Below are 18966 nucleotides of genomic sequence, written 5' to 3'. Positions count from 1 at the left end.
CAATATGTTTTTCTTCCAATTATTGAAAATAATTATGAAAAGAATATATTTCTCCCATGAGAGTTAGGAGGAAAATATGAGTTAGAGCCCAAATGGAAAGTCCCTTACAATGAAAAAATTGTACTGCATAACAACTGACCAGATATATATCAAATCAAGTAAGTACCCTCTGGATCTCTGACTCTTAGCTGGTAGAATCAAGCAAGAGATGTAATTTCCTAAATTAAATAAAGGTTGGTATGGAGTGCCAGAGGGATTTTTTATTGTTAAAGTGATATTGTGCTCTTTGTGTTGGTGATTTTATATACTGAGCAATCAATCTATCAATTAATGGAGTTTTTTGAGTGGTTACTATGTGCAGAGCAACTGCACACATGAGAAGCAGCATGGCCTAGTGGAAAGAGCACAGGCTTGGGAGTCTGAGGTCATGGGTCCTAATCCCTCCTCTGCCATTAGTCTGCTGTGTGACCTTGGGTAAGTCACTTAACTTCTCTGTGCCTCTGTTCCCTCATCTGCAAAATGGAGATTAAGATTGTGGGCCCCACGTGGGACAACCTGTTTACCTTGTATCTACCCCAGTGCTTAGAACAGTACTTGGCACATAGTAAGCACTTAACAAAGACCATCGTTACTGCTATTATTATTGTTACAATACAACAGAGTTGGTAGACACATTCCCTGCCCTCAACAAGCTGCACTGTAGCATTTTTTGTGGACTTTTTGTGGAGGTATTTAATCTTGCTCTAAACCTTTAACACTAGTTAGGATGAGATTCTCTTTCTTAACTTCAGGGTTGCTCCGTGAGCTGATATCCTGATGCTTCAGAAGAGCTTTATTTAATTGCATGCCATATTTTTCTGAAGTTTTTTTGTACTTAAGGATTTACTGTGTACTTTTGTTCATACTTCATAGTAAATCATTACTACCTAAACAGATTAACTTATGTAAATATAGATAAATTTACCAAATAGTGTTTAATATCTTTGTGTTAATTAAATGTAGATGCTCATTTCCCAAGCACAAAGCAAAGCTTTGCATTGTTAAAAAAAAAACATAGTGTTAAAATACTATCCCACAAATGGCAAAATCCTAGTCAGATTAACGACGTTGATGACAGTTAATGTGTTTCTAAAACTTCTGTGGAGCTGTTACAACCCATTATAGTCAAAATATTGGTTTATGAAAAATTAATAAAGTCGGTAGAAAATGGAATTCAGCATCTGTACTAGCTATTTACACAAAAAGAATCACCCAGAATTAATTATGCCTTATGTTACATTATAATGAGTTTTTCATTAAAATGTATACTATTATGGAAGCTAAACAAGGATTATTCAAAGAATAGTGCCAACGGCTGTTATTTTTTGAGAGATTAAATTAGTTAATGGGTTATACATTTAAATCTAGTGCAAGGTTAATCGACACATATTTATCATTGTGTTAAACTCTGCATAATTTTAAAGAAATACACAACACCCCACTACAGTAAGTCTTTCTTCTTAAGCCCATGTGAATCGGTTGCTGCGTTTAGGTTACGTGCTAGCCGTACAAAGTATAGTAAATGTTAGACTCCATTTCCTAGTGAGAGTACTGCTTTCAGGTTCACCATCATTTCTCCAATACAAATTTTTGTGAGCAAAAACAGTCTGAAGCTTCCTTTCAAGACTTGCTAAAATGAATTTTTTGGCAAGTTTGAATAAATCTATCCAGCTATATATGATTGAGTGGGTGAAATGCATTTTCCATTCCAGCAAAAAGACACTGGATTGTTCTGTAAAAACCAGGACAATCCATTTTTATGGTATTTGTTAAGTGCTTCCTACATGCCAGGCACTGTTTTAAGTGCTGGGGTAGATACAAAGTAATCAGTTTGGGACTTACAGTCTTGATCCCCATTTTACAGATGAGAGAGTTGAGGCACAGAAAAGTGAAGTGACTTGTCCAAAGTCACACAGCAGACAACTGGAGAAGCTGGGATTAGAATCCAGGTCCTTCTGCTTCCCAGGCTCATACTCTATGCATTAAGCCATGCCCCAGACCACTAGATTCCTCTAGAACCGCTCTGAGCGCTGGTTCTATGCTCCCTGAGATTGTAGCAGTTTATACTAGTTCACGAGGATACCATTCTAGTTTTCCTCATTTCACCAGAAGTGTTACTTCCATTGGAGACAAAGAATGGGGAGTGGGGAAGATGAATAGGTGGAAGGCTAGGTAACTGGGATATTGTGAGTAATGTTTTAAAACAGAATTTCATGTCAGACCTAGACCTTCACAAAAATACAATTTTCAACTATTTTTACTGTGGCCAAGTGAAGTTCATTGGCTGTGAAAACATTCTAAACATAAACAGATCCATGCTGCTGGGTCTATCTTTTGAAACTTCCTGGGGAGTAGCAGCAATCAGTGGTGTCAGTTACCTTCACTTAGTTCAGCACAAATCCATGTCCAAAGTGGCTAGTGTAGAAATTGCTAGATCTTAGTGTTGGCTGGAAATAAAACTGCTCGAAGATTGCACCAATGTGGAATGAGTTAACAGTGAATGAGTTGATTCTGAGCATGTTCTTTTGTTTAGAGAGCAGGAAAAAAAATACACTAAAATCTTCCATGACAAGCTCCCACTATATAAAAACAATAATAATAATAATGATGATGATGATATTTGTTTAAGCATTTACTATGTGCCAACCACTGTTCTAAGCACTGGGGAAGATACAAGATTATCAAGTTGTCCCACGTGGGACTCACAGTCTTAATCCCCATTTTTAGAGATGAGATAACTGAGGCACAGATAAATTAAGTGACTTGCCCAAGGTCACACAGCAGACAAGTGGCAAAACCAGGATTAGAACCCATGACCTCTGACTTCCAATCCCATGCTCTTTCCACTAAGCCACGCTTGGATAGGACATTTGGGGAATGAGGAAATGTTCTCTTGACAAAGTACACCTATTTGGATAGAATATCATGCGATGTTCTGTTAGATGATTGTGATCCTTTGAGTGGCAATGATCAAGGCATACATACTACAGCCTAAGTCTTTTTTTTAATGATATTTGTTAAGCACTTACTATGTGCCAGGCACTGCACTAAGTGCTGGGGTAGATACAAGATGATCAAGTTGGCCATAATCCCCAAATAGGGTTTACACTCATAATCCCCTTTTTACAGATGAGGTAACTGAGGCACAAAGAAGTTAAGTGGCTTGCCCAAGGTCACATAGCAGACAAATGACAGAGCTGGGATTAGTATCCAGGCCCTCTGATTCCCAAGTTTGTGCTCTTTCCATAAGGCCACCTTAATGGAGGGATCATCAAGAACATAACCCTCACATTTTATGAGAAGTGAATGCCAGATGGCTATAAATGTAGACGGTGGATAGGATAACGAGGCAAAATGGTAGCTTTAGCTACAGGACCAGCTTCCGTAAGCCTTTGCCAGAATATTATGACAGAGCAGTGTCAATATCAACTTTGTGGTTAGTAATTCTTGGGCTTTATCCAACCCTCTGTTAAGTCTCAAAGACCCCATAAAGCATGGTGATGGTGGGCAAAAAAAGTGTCAGGGAGAGGAAAGCACTTGTTATAACATGAGACATTAGTGTGGAGAGGAGGTGGCTCCTTATGCTGCATCAAAAGATGCCGACAGGCCACAGTTGTATCTACAGCAAGAGGTATTTTTTCATGGGTGTTTTTGAGTAAATCCCTTCAGCTTGCAATTGAGGAGAAACTGTCATATTGTGAATACATAAGGTAAAAGGGAATTGGCTATCAAACTCATTCAGTGATCCTATCTGGATATTTTTAGGTTTGAATTATTCTGATCACCTGTCCATCTTTTTTGAAATGCATTGGGAAATTACCTAAGTGCTCCACACATTATAAAAAGATTTTAGTTTGAAGGATGGAGATATTTCTAAACTACTTAGTCTAGAGTGTATTTGTTTTATTTCATTATATAAACATATATATGTTATATATACATATCATGCATAGATGTGTGTGTGTGTGTGTGTGTGTACATGTGTGTATAAATATATTCAGAGCGAGCTGGCGTTTGTTTTCCAAGAGGCTATTTCTAATAGTGAGCCCTAATTGTGTGCTAATGGCTGATAAAAACAATGTAAGACAGACACTTTCTTCTAAAGGGTCTAAAGGTTTCTTCTAAAAGGTTTGTCTCTGTGTTTGAGTTTACCTCTTGGTATCCTGATCTTTGCGAGATCATTCCCCAAGGAGGTCAAGCCCTCTGGTCAATTGCTGCCCTCCTGGCCAGTCAGTCCTCTGTGATGGTCTCCCAGCAGTCTATTGCCATGTTGCTTTGTCTGAGACTCCGCTTTATGTGGCTTTTCCTATTACTCTATCCGAACACCATTCTTTGACTTTTTCTAACACTAAACATTATTGTTTTGTAAATCAGATTCCAAGGCAGTATAATAATAAACGGAGTTTAGTCTGCTGACTTGAAATTAAGTCCCAAGTCTTAGTTCTGGCTTCACCATTGACTTGCTGTATGACACTAGACAAGTCACTCTCTCTGTGTTTGTTTCTCCATCTGTAAAAAGGAAGTCAAAATTCCTGCCCATACCTACACATTAGAGCATGATATGATATGACTGTAGCCATGAGAAGCACGGTGGCTTAGTGGATTGAGCACTGGCCTGGAGTCAGGAGGAGCTGGGATTAGAACCACCCATCTGCTGTGTGACCTTGGGCAAGTCACTTCACTTCTCTGGGCCTCAGTTACCTCATCTGTAAAATGGGGATTAAGATTCTGAGCCTCATGTTGGACAGGGACTATGTCTAGCCCAATTTGCTTGTATCCACCCCAGAACTTAATAGAGTGCATGACACATAGTAAGCTCTTAACAAATATCATAATTATTATTATGTAGGTTCTGTGAGACATTTGGAAGAAAGACACTATATACATCAAAACATTATTATTGTTGTGTCTTAAAGTGTAAGTAAAACACGTAACAGAACTGGCACATCTTTTTTTACCTATATCTGTTACTCATTTTCTACCTAAATAATTGTCATAAAAACATCACATTCATTTTGATTTATTGGGTTATCCAATACATACACAATCATCTTCTAGGTAAATGATTAATATTTGGATCCATTGTATCTTCTTTCAAATGCTTACTTTCAGAATACATTTTCACATGCATCTCCAACTTGTTTAATGGACTCTGTTTGTAAAACAGATGCCATTAAGCAAATGCAGGTGTTCTTCCATCCCGCTCATTAGGAGCATACGCACTAACACTCTACTTCTAGGCTGAAATTGAGAGTGATGATCACTGCAAATTGAGCCCCGTTTTGATATGACTGTACTGCCAGTGGCCACTTTCTTGCACATTTTCTAAGTGCCATCCATGTTCCTGACCTGAATAATCTAAGGGAAATCCCAGCCTCCCACCCACATCTACATGGGTTGTGATCCTGGCCCAGATCCAGAATATGACTAATCCATAAGCATCTCAAAGATTTCTGAAAATAGCCATAGAAGCCAGCATCATCTAAAACTGGAAATCGGAAGAGGGCATCCAGGTCTGATTTACTGTTTGAACTGGAGGAGAAGTAGCATTTAACCTCCAAGGGTCTCAGTCTCCCCATCTGTAAAATGGGGAGTGTAATCACAGCCTTTCCTCTATACTTCACCTAAATGGCTGTGACTGTGAAAGATGTAATAAATCTTTGGGAAGCAGCATTGGAAAGAGCATGGCCCTGGGATCAGAGGACCTGGGTTCTAATTCATTTGTTCAATCGTATTTATTGAGCGCTTATACTGTGTGCAAAACACGTACTATGCGCTTAGCTAGTTTAGCTAAGCACGTAGCCAGTTCTAATTCTGGCTCTGCCACTTTCCTGCTGTGTGACTTACTGAACTCGTGCCTCAGTTTCCACATTTGTAAAATGGTGATTCAATACCTGTTCTCCCTTCTACTTAAGACTGTGAGACCCAAGTCGGGCAGGAACTGGGTCAAACTTGATTATCTGGCATCTGACCCAATACGGAGTACAGGACTTGGCACAGAGTAACCGCTTAATAAATTACCATTATTTTTATTATCCCCTCCTTAAGAAACAGGCAACATAATAGCAGTTGTAATTGCACTGCTGTTATCCATGCTAATTTTGCTTATATCAACCTGTTTTTTACACCTTTAAGCAAGATCATTCAAAAATATGATTATTATTTTAGTGTTGAGGTAGAAATATTGAAATTATATGATAGATCAATCAGTGAATCAATCAGTGTTATTTATTGAACACTTACTGCATGGAGAGCACTGTATGGAACACTGCTTACTGGAATGATATCAGCATAGCTCAATGTTTTTAGTGGCTAATGTTCTGCCCTGTTAGTTAATAATAATAATAATAATAATAATGGCATTTATCAAGTGCTTACTATGTGCAAAGCACTGTTCTAAGCTCTGGGGAGGTTACAAGGTCATCAGGTTATCCCACGGGGGGCTCACAGTCTTAATCCCCATTTTACAGATGAAGTAACTGAGGCCCAGAGAAGTGAAGTGACTTTCCCAAAGTCACACAGCTGACAGTTGGCGGAGCCGGGATTTGAACCCATGACCTCTGACTCCAAAACCTGGGCTCTTTCCACTGAGCCACGCTGCTTCTCTAAGCTACCAAGTTAGTTACCAAGGGCCTTCTTGAGGAGCATTAACTCTTTCTAACTGCAAGGAGATTTTTATTGCCCTGCAAAACTGCATACACAGTCTACTCCTGAATGTACTAAACTGTTCTCCAGAGGGCTGAAAGAGTTAATGTTATTTCCAAAGTGGGTAGCTTACTTCCAGGGAACAAATTTATTTGTGGAATCATATTCAGGAAACTCCCAATTCCTGAAGATATCTATCCAATGTTCCAACCCCTTGCTCTCATCCTTCCCCCAAACTGTAAAGCCTTAAATCAATTAATCAATCATTTCTTGAGTGCTTATTGTGTGCAGAGCACTGTATTAAGTACTTGGAAAAGTACAATATAAGAGAGTTGGTAAACCACTTCCCTGCCCACAACAAGCTCACAGACATTAATATAAATGACTATATAATACTCTATAATTTATAGATAAATCCATAAGTGCTGTGGGGCTGACGGAGAGGTGAATAAAGGATGTGAATCCAAGTAATAATAATAATAATAATTAATAATTATTGTATTAGGAGCTTACTATGTGCCAAGCACTTTTCTAAGCTCAAGTACAAAGGAGACACAGAAGGGTGTGGGAAAAGAGGAGATGAGGGCTTAATCTGGGAAGGCCTTTTGGAGGAGATGTACTTTAATGAGATTTTGAATGTGGGGAGAGACTTTTGAATATGAAGAGGCAGCAAATGTGTTAAGGTCAGTGGTGAATGGACTAGATGGAGTAGGTTGACATTAGAAGAGCAAAATGTGCAGAGGCAGGGTTGAGGTAGGAATACAGAAAGGTAAGCTCGGAGGAGGCAAGGTGACTGAGTGCTTTAAAGCTGATGGTAAGGAGCTTCTGTTCGATGCAGAAATGCATGGGCAACCACTGGAGTTTCTTGAGGAGTGGGGGAACGTGGACTGAATGGTTTTGTAGAAAAATGATCTGGGCAGCAGGGTGAAGTATGGACAGAAGTGGGTAGAGACAGGAGGCAAGGAGGTCAATGAGGAGGCTGATGCAGTAATCAAGGAGGAATAAGGTAAGTGCTTGGATTAACATGGCAGCAGTTTGGATGGAGAAGAGAGGGCAGATTTTACCTTCCCACTTCAAATCTTCCAGCCCTCTCTTTGCCCCATCTTTGAAACCTCCCCAAATCCTCACCCTTTCCAACCAGTCAGTGCTCTCATTCATATTTTTTGAACATTTACAACGTTCTGAGCACTGTAATAAGTATTTGGAAGAGCGCAATAGATTTAATAGCCATGATCACTTCCCTCAAGGTACTTAAGCAGTGTGGTTTAGAGGAAAGAGCTTGGGAGTCAGAGGTCATGGGTTCTAATCCCAGCTCTGCGACTTGTCAGCTATGTAACCTTGGGCCAGTTAGTTAACTTCTCTCTGCCTCAGTTACCCCATCTGTAAAATGGGGATGAAGACTGTGAGCCCCACATGGGACAACATGATTACCTTGTATCTACCCCAGCACTTAGAACAGTGCTTGACATACAGTAAGTGCTTAACAAATACCAACATTATTATTAATAGGGGAGACAGGCTATAAAATAAATTATAGTCCATCAATCACTGGTATTTATTGAAACCTACTATGTGCAGATCCCTTTACTATGCACTTGGAAGGGCACAACATGATTAGTTGAAAAGTCCTTGTCCTCAGTAAGTTCAGAATATAGCAGAAAAGACAGTCATATTAAGTCAGCAGGGAACATCCAAGTGGAGATATCTTGAAGGCAGGAGGAAATGTGATATTGCAAAGAAGAGAGAAGCAGCACAGCTTAATGGATAGAGGATGGGCTTGGGAGTCACAAAGTCCTGGGTTCTAATCCCAGCTCTGCCACTTGTCTGCTATGTGACCTTAGGCAAGTCACTTCACTTCTTTGTGCCTCAGTTACCACATCTGTAAAATGGGCACTAAGACTATGAGTCCCATAAGGGACAGGAACGGTGTCCAGCCAAATTTGCTCCTATCCACCCCGGTGCTTAGTACAGTGCTTAACAAATACCATAATAATAAGAGTTACTATTGTTATTATTAATAATAGTTATTATTATTATAAGGTGAGCTCAAGTGTGGAGAAGTAGATTTAGGAGGCAGAGCAGAGAAATGAAAATTGAAGCTATTAAAGGTGTGAGATCTCTCAGGGAGTTGGTAAAAACAGAGAAACAGAGTGAAACATGTCTACCAATTTTTTTTTTATATTGTACTTTCACAAACACTGCAGACCGAAAGTGTTCAATAATTGATTGATTGATTGATTGATCCAAAACCAAGCCCTGAAGAACTCCCAGTGAGAGCAGAAGAAGAGCAGGCAAAAAAAACAAAGAAATACCGGCCAGAGAGATAAGAGGAAAACCTTAAGAGCACTTGGTCAGAGAAACCAAGATTAGATAATGATCCCAGGAGAGGGAAAGGGAACTAGGAGGTCAAGGGATTCTGGTGGAGTAGAATCCATTACATCTGTCAAGGCAGATGTCATTGGTGAGCTTGGAGAGGGTGGTCTCAGTGGGCTGAAGTGAGTAGAAACTGGATTGTAGGAGTTCAGGAATGGAGTTGGAAGGAAGGAATTGGAGAAAAGTGCACACTAATTTGAGGAGTTTGGACAAGAATAAGAGGCGGAAGAAGGAATAACTGGATGGTGCATATGGCTGGTTTGAAGGCAGAGGGAAATGTGCCCTTAGAGAATGAGTGGTTGAAGATGGTGAGGATGCAAGAAGTGTGTTTTTAGAAAGTGAGACGGGATGAGATATGAGACACAAGTGGAAGGTGTAGATTTTGAAAGGTGGCAGGACATTTTTTTGAGAGAACACCAAGAAGGATAGAGAGGGGATGAGTGGGCAGGAGGGAGCTACGAAGGTGAGAGGCTCTTTGGAGGAGCTAGTGCCTGATGGTTTTGAATTTGTCAACAAGAGTTGGCAAGGTCATTGAGCAGGTGGAGGCATTGGAGTTTTCAGGAGGGTATAAAAGTTCTGGAATAATTGTGGATAATGGACAAGGAAGTCAATAAAGGAGGAGAAGTTGTAATGCTAAATGAAGGAGAGGTCAGAACAATAGAAGATAAGGATGAATTAAAATGGTGGAAGTTGGCCTGGGTCATTGGCTTTCCAGCAACTTCTCTCCAGGGCCCTATAGTTACAGAAGAGGAATTTTTTTATGGAGAGGCTACTATTAGTGTTGCCAACTTGTACTTCCCAAGCACTTAGTACAGTGCTCTGCACACAGTAAGCACTCAATAAATACGATTGATTGATTGATTAGTGGTAAGGAATCAACAGAGGGTCAGGGGAGCAACAGAACTGAGTTTGATGGAGAGGACAGAGTTGCGGATTTGGATTTGTGTATCCAGAGAGGCAAAGGTGAGTAGGGAGTTCAAATGGGGCATGATGGCCTGAGATAAGCAGATGGAGTCAAGATTTGGGGGAGGGAGGTGTCTCTGGGTGGGGAGAAGACAGTTTGGCACAGAGGTAGGAGATGGAGGTTGGAAAGTGGGATTTCAGAGGTGGCGAGGTCAGAAATGGTGCCATGACTAATGGTGATGAGCATATGTGCAAGTTGATGAGTGGGTGAGATGGGAAAGAGTCAAAGGTCAGCAGAGTTGAGGAGTGAGAAGAAATGAAGAATTGGAGATTCATCAATGTTGTCCACATGGATGTTGAAATCCCCAAGGAATAGGAGTAGAGAAGAAGGGGTGCAGGAGGGCAAGAAAGGCTTCCATTTGCAAACAGACCAGTTCCTAAGTGACCATAGCTACCAGTTCTCTGCTTAGGGGATTGCAGCTTCCAGCCCCACATCTGAGAGAGTGCCACTTCCCAAATTTCAAAAGATTGTCAGGTACATCCCTGCATAGCGGAATGCAAGAGAGGAAGCATGAGAGGTCTTTGGCCTGAAGACCGTGTTGTAGTGCCAAGGGCGTCAGCAGAGAGATTCAGTCTCTCAGCTCCTGGCTTCCAAAACATTTTCTCCTACCAAATTCCATCTGCCTAGACTGAAGCCATCCAACATCTATCCTTAGTGTTTATGACTATCAATCAATCAATCAATGGTATTTACTGAGCGTTTACTGTGTGCAGAGCACTGTGCTAAACACTTGGGAGAGTTCAGTACTACAGAATTGGTAGATATGATGCCTGCCCACAAGGGATACACATATGTAACACACAGTAACTTAGGTTTACTCATTTAACTATTCACACTCCTGCACTACTGCTTTCAGATGATGTAATAATATTTTCTTCTCTTTTTTGAAAGACTTTGAATGTGTGCCAGTCTTTGCTTTCAGATTAACTCCTCGAGGGCAGGGATGGGGTCTCGCACTTGATTGTAACCTCCTGAGCACTTTGTACAGTGTTCTGCATACAGTCAGCTACCCTACCATAGAACCTCTTTCACTCAATTTAAATATATAAATGTAGTAGCTATGTTATAATAATGGTATTTATTAAGCGTTATGTGCCGAGCAGTGTTCTAAGCTCTGGGATAGATACAAGGTTATCAGGATGTCCCACATGGGGCTCATAGTTTTAATCCCATTTTACAGATGAAATAACTGAGGCACAGAGAAGTTAAGTGACTTTCCCCAGGTCACACAGGTGACAAGTGGCAGAGCCGGGATTAGAACCCATGACCTCTGACTCCCAAGACTGGGCTCTTTCCACTAAGCCATGCTGCTTCTATAATTGATTGACTATTCAATTATGGATAATTTTAGTAAAAATAATGCATCCGACTTTGGTTCAGGGACCAACCCCTTCACATTTATATAATTTTCTCATAAGAAAATTGGGTCTCAGAATATTTTGGCTCGATGTAGTCATAAGTAGCAAACTGTCTCATAAGGACAAGGATTTGCCTGTATTTATCTTTTTATGTTCTTTGACTATTTGTAATTTGTAAAATAGCAATAGCACATGCCCCATTATTATATTGTTGATTAAGCAATATTGCCACTATGATAAAAATGTGTGAGAAAATTGACCATACCAAGTGTCTCCTTGAATCAGCAGCAGCAGTTTCTTTCTTTGTTTGATTTTTTTTTTTAAGTCTCTGTTGCCCATTTTGAATTTCCTCCTCATGACTGCTCAGGGAGCAACTATAGGGGCAAAACCATTTGATTAAAAAAAAAAAATCCAGTCTTCTGGGTGAGTTTGTAAGGCTTCACTGCTGAGTGTGAGGACCAAGGCAAATTTTAGCTGACGCACTCCTAATGTGGGAATGTGGGATCAGGAATGGCAAGATCACACTGCCCTTTCCCTTTTTTAGATGGTATTTGTTAAGCACTTACTATGTGTCAAACACTGTTCAAAGCACTGGAGTAGATAGAAGTTAATCAGGCCGGATGCAGTCCCTGTCATCATCATCATCAATCGTATTTATTGAGCACTTATTGTGTGCAGAGCACTGTACTAAGTGCTTGGGAAGTACAAATTGGCAACATATAGAGACAGTACCTGCCCAACAGTGGGCTCACAGTCTAAAAGGGGGAGACAGAGAACAAAACCAAACCTACTAACAAAATAAAATAAATAGAATAGATATGTACAAGTGAAATAAATAAATAAATAGAGTAATAAATCTGTACAAACATATATACATATATACAGGTGCTGTGGGGAAGGGAAGGAGGTAAGATGGGGGGATGGAGGGGGGACGAGGGGGAGAGGAAGGAAGGGGCTCAGTCTGGGAAGGCCTCCTGGAGGAGGTGAGCTCTCAGTAGGGCCTTGAAGGGAGGAAGAGAGCTAGCTTGGCGGTTGGGCAGAGGGAGGGCATTCCAGGCTTGGGAGATGACGTGGGCCGGGGGTCGATGGCGAGACAGGCGAGAACGAGGTACGGTGAGGAGATTAGCGGCAGAGGAGCGGAGGGTGCGGGCTGGGCTATAGAAGGAGAGAAGGGAGGTGAGGTAGGAGGGGGCAAGGTGATGGAGAGCCTTGAAGCCCAGGGTGAGGAGTTTCTGCCTGATGCGCAGATTGATTGGTAGCCACTGGAGATTTTTGATGAGGGGAGTAATATGCCCAGATCGTTTCTGGACAAAGATAATCCGGGCAGCAGCATGAAGTATGGATTGAAGTGGGGAGAGACACGAGGATGGGAGATCAGAGAGAAGGCTGATGCAGTAGTCCAGACGGGATAGGATGAGAGCTTGAATTAGCAGGGTAGCGGTATGGATGGAGAGGAAAGGGCGGATCTTGGCAATGTTGCGGAGCTGAGACCGGCAGGTTTTGGTGATGGCTTGGATGTGAGGGGTGAATGAGAGAGCGGAGTCGAGGATGACACCAAGGTTGCGGGCTTGTGAGATGGGAAGGATGGTAGTGCCGTCAACAGAGATGGGAAAGTCAGGGAGAGGGCAAGGTTTGGAGGGAAGACAAGGAGTTCAGTTTTCGACATGTTGAGCTTTAGGTGGAGGGCAGACATCCAGATGGAGATGTCCTGAAGGCAGGAGGAGATGTGAGCCTGGAGGGAGGGGGAGAGATGTAGATCTGGGTGTCATCAGCGTAGAGATGATAGTTGAAGCCGTGGGAGCGAATGATGTCACCAAGGGAGTGCATGTAGATTGAGAACAGAAGGGGACCAAGCACTGAACCTTGGGAAACCCCCACAGTAAGAGGATGGGAGGTGGAGGAGGAGCCTGCAAAAGAGACTGAGAATGAACGACTGGAGAGATAAGAGGAGAACCAGGAGAGGACGGAGTCTGTGAAGCCAAGGTCAGATAGCGTGTTGAGGAGAAGGGGGTGGTCCACAGTGTTGAAGGCAGCTGAGAGGTCGAGGAGGATTAGGACAGAGTATGAGCCATTGGATTTGGCAAGCAGGAGGTCATTGGTGACCTTTGAGAGGGCAGTTTCCGTGGAATGTAGGGGACGGAAGCCAGACTGGAGGGGGTCGAGGAGAGAGTTGTTGTTGAGGAATTCTAGGCAGCGAGTGTAGACAACTCGTTCAAGGAGTTTGGAAAGGAATGGTAGGAGGGATATGGGGCGATAACTAGAAGGTGAGGTGGGGTCAAGAGAGGGTTTTTTTAGGATGGAAGAGACATGGACATGTTTGAAGGCAGAGAGGAAGAAACCAGTGGAGAGTGAGCGGTTGAAGATGGAAGTTAAGGAGGGGAGAAGGGATGTAGCAAGAGATTTCATGAGATGAGAGGGAATGGGGTCAGAAGCACAGGTGGCCAGAGTAGCATTTGAGAGCAGGGAGGAGAGCTCCTCTGAGGATACTGCTGGGAAGGATGGGAGAGTAGCAGAGAGTGTTGAGAGCCGGGAGGTTGGAGAAGGTGGGGAAGTGACTTTGGGGAGGTCGGACCTGATGGATTTAATTTTGTTAATGAAGTAGGAGGCCAGATGAGTCTCACAGTCTAAATAGGAGGGAGAAAAGGTACTGAATCAGTCAGAGAGAAACATTTATGGAATCCTGGTTGTGTCATAGGTAGCACACAGGCCAGAGTCTCTGTATCTGCTCTTCAATGTCAAGCCCAAACTGCAACCCAATCTGTTTAGTCTCTGTTCTTTTTTGGGGCAAATGAACCAGCAACACCAACCCATTCTAATGAGATACTGTAAGCCTCTTATCACACATTCTTCCATGTCAGAAACAGTGTGTTCTCCACAGGACACTTCCCACTTTTTTTAAATTTGGAATCATTTAAACATTGTAGTATTATGATAACTTAGTCATTGTGACTTTTTTTTAAGAATCTCAAATAATCTACTGAGATCACTATCTGCCAAGTGAACCTAATGCTGCTGGCTGTTCAGATGCAACCAGCAAAATTCTAGAAAAGAAAATGACCAGGGAGCTCAGGTTTTCATTTTAAGGCAGAATGAGTCATCTTGGAAGAATCAACAAAGGGAAAACAATATTCCCTGGAAATTAATGTGTAAATTGATCTGTGAGCCCAATAATTGTGGTATTTGTTGAGGCTTACACTGTGCCAGGCTTCGAACTAAGCACTGGGTTGGACACAGTCCCTATCCCATGTGGAGCTCACAGTCTCAAGCCCCGTTTCACAGATGAGATAAGTGAGGCCCAGAGATGTGAAGTGACTTGTCCAAAGTCACACACAAATAAGTGGAGGAGGCAGGTTGAGAATCCATGACTTTCTAACTCCCAGGCCCTTGCTGTATCCACTCCATCATACTGCTCCTCTACTATCCCAGATCTATTTAGGTAATCTCAAAGTAACACCACAATCAAGAATAAATCTAGACTGAAAAAATCAGAGTAACCTCTCCAGGCCTGGCTAAAACCTGGAAGATAAAGTGTGTAGGAAAATTACTTGTAAGACATTTTACATCCACTAACTTAAAAAATTCAGAAAAATGCAACTTGTTCCTATTTATTTCTATTTAATTTCAAAGTTCTTTTGAAGAAAAGGTTATACAGCCTAAAGGATTAAACTGTGTCTGCACTGTAAACTAGAGAAAAGTTTCTATTCAAGTAAAATTAAAATGGACCTTTGTGGTAGACTTGATTCCTCTTTTGCCAGGGTTGGCATCTTTGCAGAAAGGGCATTTTTTTGTGATAAGGCATCTCAAAAATTTTACTCAAATCCACTTTCTTATAGAGGAAATTAAGGAACCTTCATTATGTTCTGTGATATGGCATTCTAAAGGGAATCTAGAGTTTAGTCTATGGGATTGTGCATAGTACCCAGGATATTGGAATTTTCCCCAAGGAACTGATGGAACAGTAATTAAATCTTCTCTCGCTGCAAATAGATTATTTTAATTTGAAAACTAGATATCACCAAAAAACTTTACATCTCATTAGAGTTCATCCTAATGAAAAACCATATCTATCTAAAAACTAGCTCTAAGCCTCACCAGTGCAACAAAAAATATATGAGGTCACCACAGGATAAGTTGGGTAGGGTGTCTACCTGTTCTCTCCTGATATAAAATAGAATAAATGTCCTAAGTGATTTGCAATCAAGCATTGTCCTGCTTTTTTTTTTTATCAATCCACATACTCCAAAATCAGGGAGAAAAAAGTAATGCAGAAAGAAATTATAATGACTCAAGTTCCAAGTTTCCAACTCTGTTCTGTGCTGTTAAAAAAAAAATCAGTATTTAATGAGATATAAATAAGAACATATAACATAAATAGAACATATAACTATGACAGGCCAAAGGATTAGATGTGGTTGTCCCCAACTGGGTATACTAACACAGGCCTGTAGCCAGTGGTGCAAGAGCAGTCAGCCTGGTAACAAGTAAGGAATGCAATAAAATTTGAATGTGGAACCTGCATAACTTCGGGCTGACATCAGATGAGCAAGGGTAAGTGTGGGCAAGGCTGCCAGGCCACCAGGCCTGTTCGTGGGTAGGACTGTAAGCTTCTTGTGGGCAGGGAATGTGTTTGTTCTTGTTGTATTGTACTCTCCCAAGCATTAAGTACAGTGCTCCACAAACAGTAAGCACTCAATACATATGATTGAATGAATGAATGATTGAATTGGTAAATATTCTGACATGCTGGTGAAATTCCCATTTCTATTTGCGAGGCTGATTTCAAGGACCAATTGCCAATCCATACACAACTGAGCCTCAAGTATGGTTTCGTTTAGAAATGAAGCTCACATCGCATTAATAATAAAAACATGCTTTTTTGTTAACCTCTTACTAAGTGCCAAGCACTGGACTAAGCGCTAGGGTAGAGATACAAGATAATCAAGTCCCACATGGGGCTCACAGTCTAAGTAGGAAGAACAGCTATTGAATCCCCATTTTTTAAAGGAGGGAAATGAGGCACAGAGAATTTAAGTGACTTGCCCAAGGTCATATAGCAGTTAAGTGTCAGAGACAAGATTAGAACCCAGGTCATTGTGTTCTTTCCACTAGGCCAAGCTGCTTCTCATTACTTAGGAGTTTTGTAATTAAGGAATGTGACCACTAAGTAGAGCACTCAGCATGGGTGGTTGACTCCAAAAGGAAAAGAAGAGAAATCTTGTTGACCTGTAAACTTAGGGAGCATCAAGTGACAGTTTCAGGTTCAGGTTTTAGAAAGTTCAAGGAGGTGAATGAGGAGAGCAGCTGAGTTTTATCTTCAGGGCCAGTCCCCCAGTTTCCCTTGTAACCCAGAAAAGCAGAATTATAATTCTAGGGGCAAGAGTGAATTTTCCCTTCACTACCCTATTGTCGAGACTGGAAGAAAGACTACTTCCACATTCTCATTCCTCTAATATGCTAAAGAGACCCAGTAGAGCTGTATTCACTGGGCAGAGGGAGAAAGAACTGTGGGACTTGAGATAGTCACTCTATTTTAAAATTAAAGTGGAGAATTTGTAATCCAGGATTGTTTTTGGGATTCTCCAAGAATGATTTGTCCCACCATAGTAACACCAGAGCTCATAGTGAGTCTCTCCCCCCTCTCTCCTTCCTCCTCCCTCTGCTGCTTCTTTTTCTCTCTTTCACCTTCCGATCACCCTAACAGAGTTCCCAAACTCAATAGTAGGATTTAACACACTACCACACACTTGGTATGGGAATGATTGATGTTGAAAAGTTCCACAAACTTCCGTTAGCAATCCTGGAAAGCCAGAATGGAGCTCTTCATTTGCTGGTTCACAGACAACCTGTGCAAAGCTGGCCAGTTTGAAAGTTAGTTGCAATAGGATTGGAGGCACCAACTCACCTGCAGAACATGAAGCTAGAGAAACTTATTTATGGTTCATAGTGTTCCGTAAAATATTCCCACACTTTTGAATGTCCCTATGCTTCCCATTTTCAGGAGTAGAGCAGCATGCCCTAGGGATACCAGTAGGGCGCTGAGATAATAATAATTATGGCATTTATTAAACACCTATTATCTGCAATGCACAGAGGACCTGGGTTCTAATCCTAGTTCCATCACTTGGGACAAGTCGCTTAACTTCTCTCTGCCTCAGTTATCTCATCTATAAACTGAGGATTAAGACCATGAGCTTCATGTGGGATAGGGTCTGTGACCAACCTGATGCCTGAATCTTGTATGTACCCCAGCACTTAAAACAGTGCCTGGCACATAGTAAGTGCTTAACAAATTCCATAAAAAAGCAGAGCAGGTCAGTACTATAAGCAGTAATCAATTGATTAATCATATGTATTCAGTGCTTACTGTATGTAGAGCATCAGAACAACTCAATCTGGTCCACACTTCCTTTTTTGAATGTAGGGGGAATTGTCTTCTGGGTAATAAGGGGTTTGGAGAGTGGTGGGAAAGAGTTTCTCTTCATCAGTTATCTGCAGGAAGAGTTAGTCAGCCTTTGCCCACTGGAATCAAGTAGATTAAGAGAGAGAGAAAAAAATATATAGTTTGGTTAGAAGTAGGACCAACAGCATCAGACAGCCTGACAAATAACTGCTTGGGAGTGAAGTCTCTCCTAGTCAAACAGCAAGTATATTGACTTTATTCCTGTTGCTCCCAATGGCCCGTCCAAGAAAAGGAAATGCTGGCTACTTAATAAAGAGTTCTGTGGGCTGATAATGTATGACTCTAACTTGCAAAGTTGGTGGAAGAGCTGAGCAGACTTTGAAAGCCCATGTTCTGTAGTCTGGGTCTAGGGGATGGATACTTCTTGGGAATCTGCTTTCCTTTTTTGGCCAGTGTGTTAATCGGGGAGGTTTCTGAATCTGACCTGAGGCCAAAGGGCAGGCTTCACTGTGCTTTCAGGGTCTTTCCGTACTGTTATGGGTTTACTCCAATTTATTTATTTTTTTCTTTGACATGCCGCGTCAGGTTTAGTGTGAATTTTCCAAAACCAGATACTATCTCTCTCTCTCTCTTGTAGGCACGGTGCTGTTGTGCCAGGCAAACCAAGAAGGATCTTCCGTGTACAGTGCCCCCAGTTCACTAGTATACACTTCCACAAGTAAGCCAATGTTGCGGCTCTATTTTGGTTTTGTGACATAAATATGAGTCAATCACCTTCCCCATTATGTAAGTCCTCTGCATCCCCCACCCCACACTGTAGTTCTTGCTGAAGTGAAGGTGATTTCATAAGCATGCATTTTCTGTTACTGTAGCATCAAATTCACTCTACATTATCATTCTCACAGTCCAGGCATCAGCATCATTCTCTGTTGGCCCAGACAAGAGAAAAGAGAACATATCGAAGAGCCCTTTGCAACCACTTTCTCTCTGTCTTGCAAATAATAATGTAAATCTTAGTGGCCCTCAAAAATACTTTACCAAAGTACCCTCCCATTAGAGGGTACACTGAGACTCAGTCCAAATCGGCAAATCAAGTCAGCATTCTTTACAAATCATCGGGTATCGATTGTTTCTCCTTAAAACAGGGTGGCTATTTGCAAGGCAGTCCAAGCAGAGTCACTATCAGC

At 41.5% G+C, this 18966-nt stretch overlaps 1 protein-coding gene across 16 annotated transcripts in view; it reads left to right on the top strand.

The window, feature by feature from the left end:
- Positions 1-18966, top strand: part of RBFOX1 (RNA binding fox-1 homolog 1) — a 2849206-nt gene that overhangs the window by 2735858 nt on the left and 94382 nt on the right. For all 16 annotated transcript variants that reach the window (XM_038762608.1, XM_038762609.1, XM_038762601.1 and 13 more), the window contains one exon: positions 18417-18497. In XM_038762608.1, coding sequence (XP_038618536.1) covers positions 18417-18497 — 81 coding nt within the window. The remainder of the gene's footprint in view (positions 1-18416; positions 18498-18966) is intronic.

The sequence above is a fragment of the Tachyglossus aculeatus genome, chromosome 21 (assembly GCF_015852505.1).
Source record: "Tachyglossus aculeatus isolate mTacAcu1 chromosome 21, mTacAcu1.pri, whole genome shotgun sequence".
Lineage (NCBI taxonomy): Eukaryota > Metazoa > Chordata > Mammalia > Monotremata > Tachyglossidae > Tachyglossus > Tachyglossus aculeatus.
Note: the sequence above shows the minus strand (reverse complement) of the source record. Positions and strands in the feature narration are given on the sequence as shown.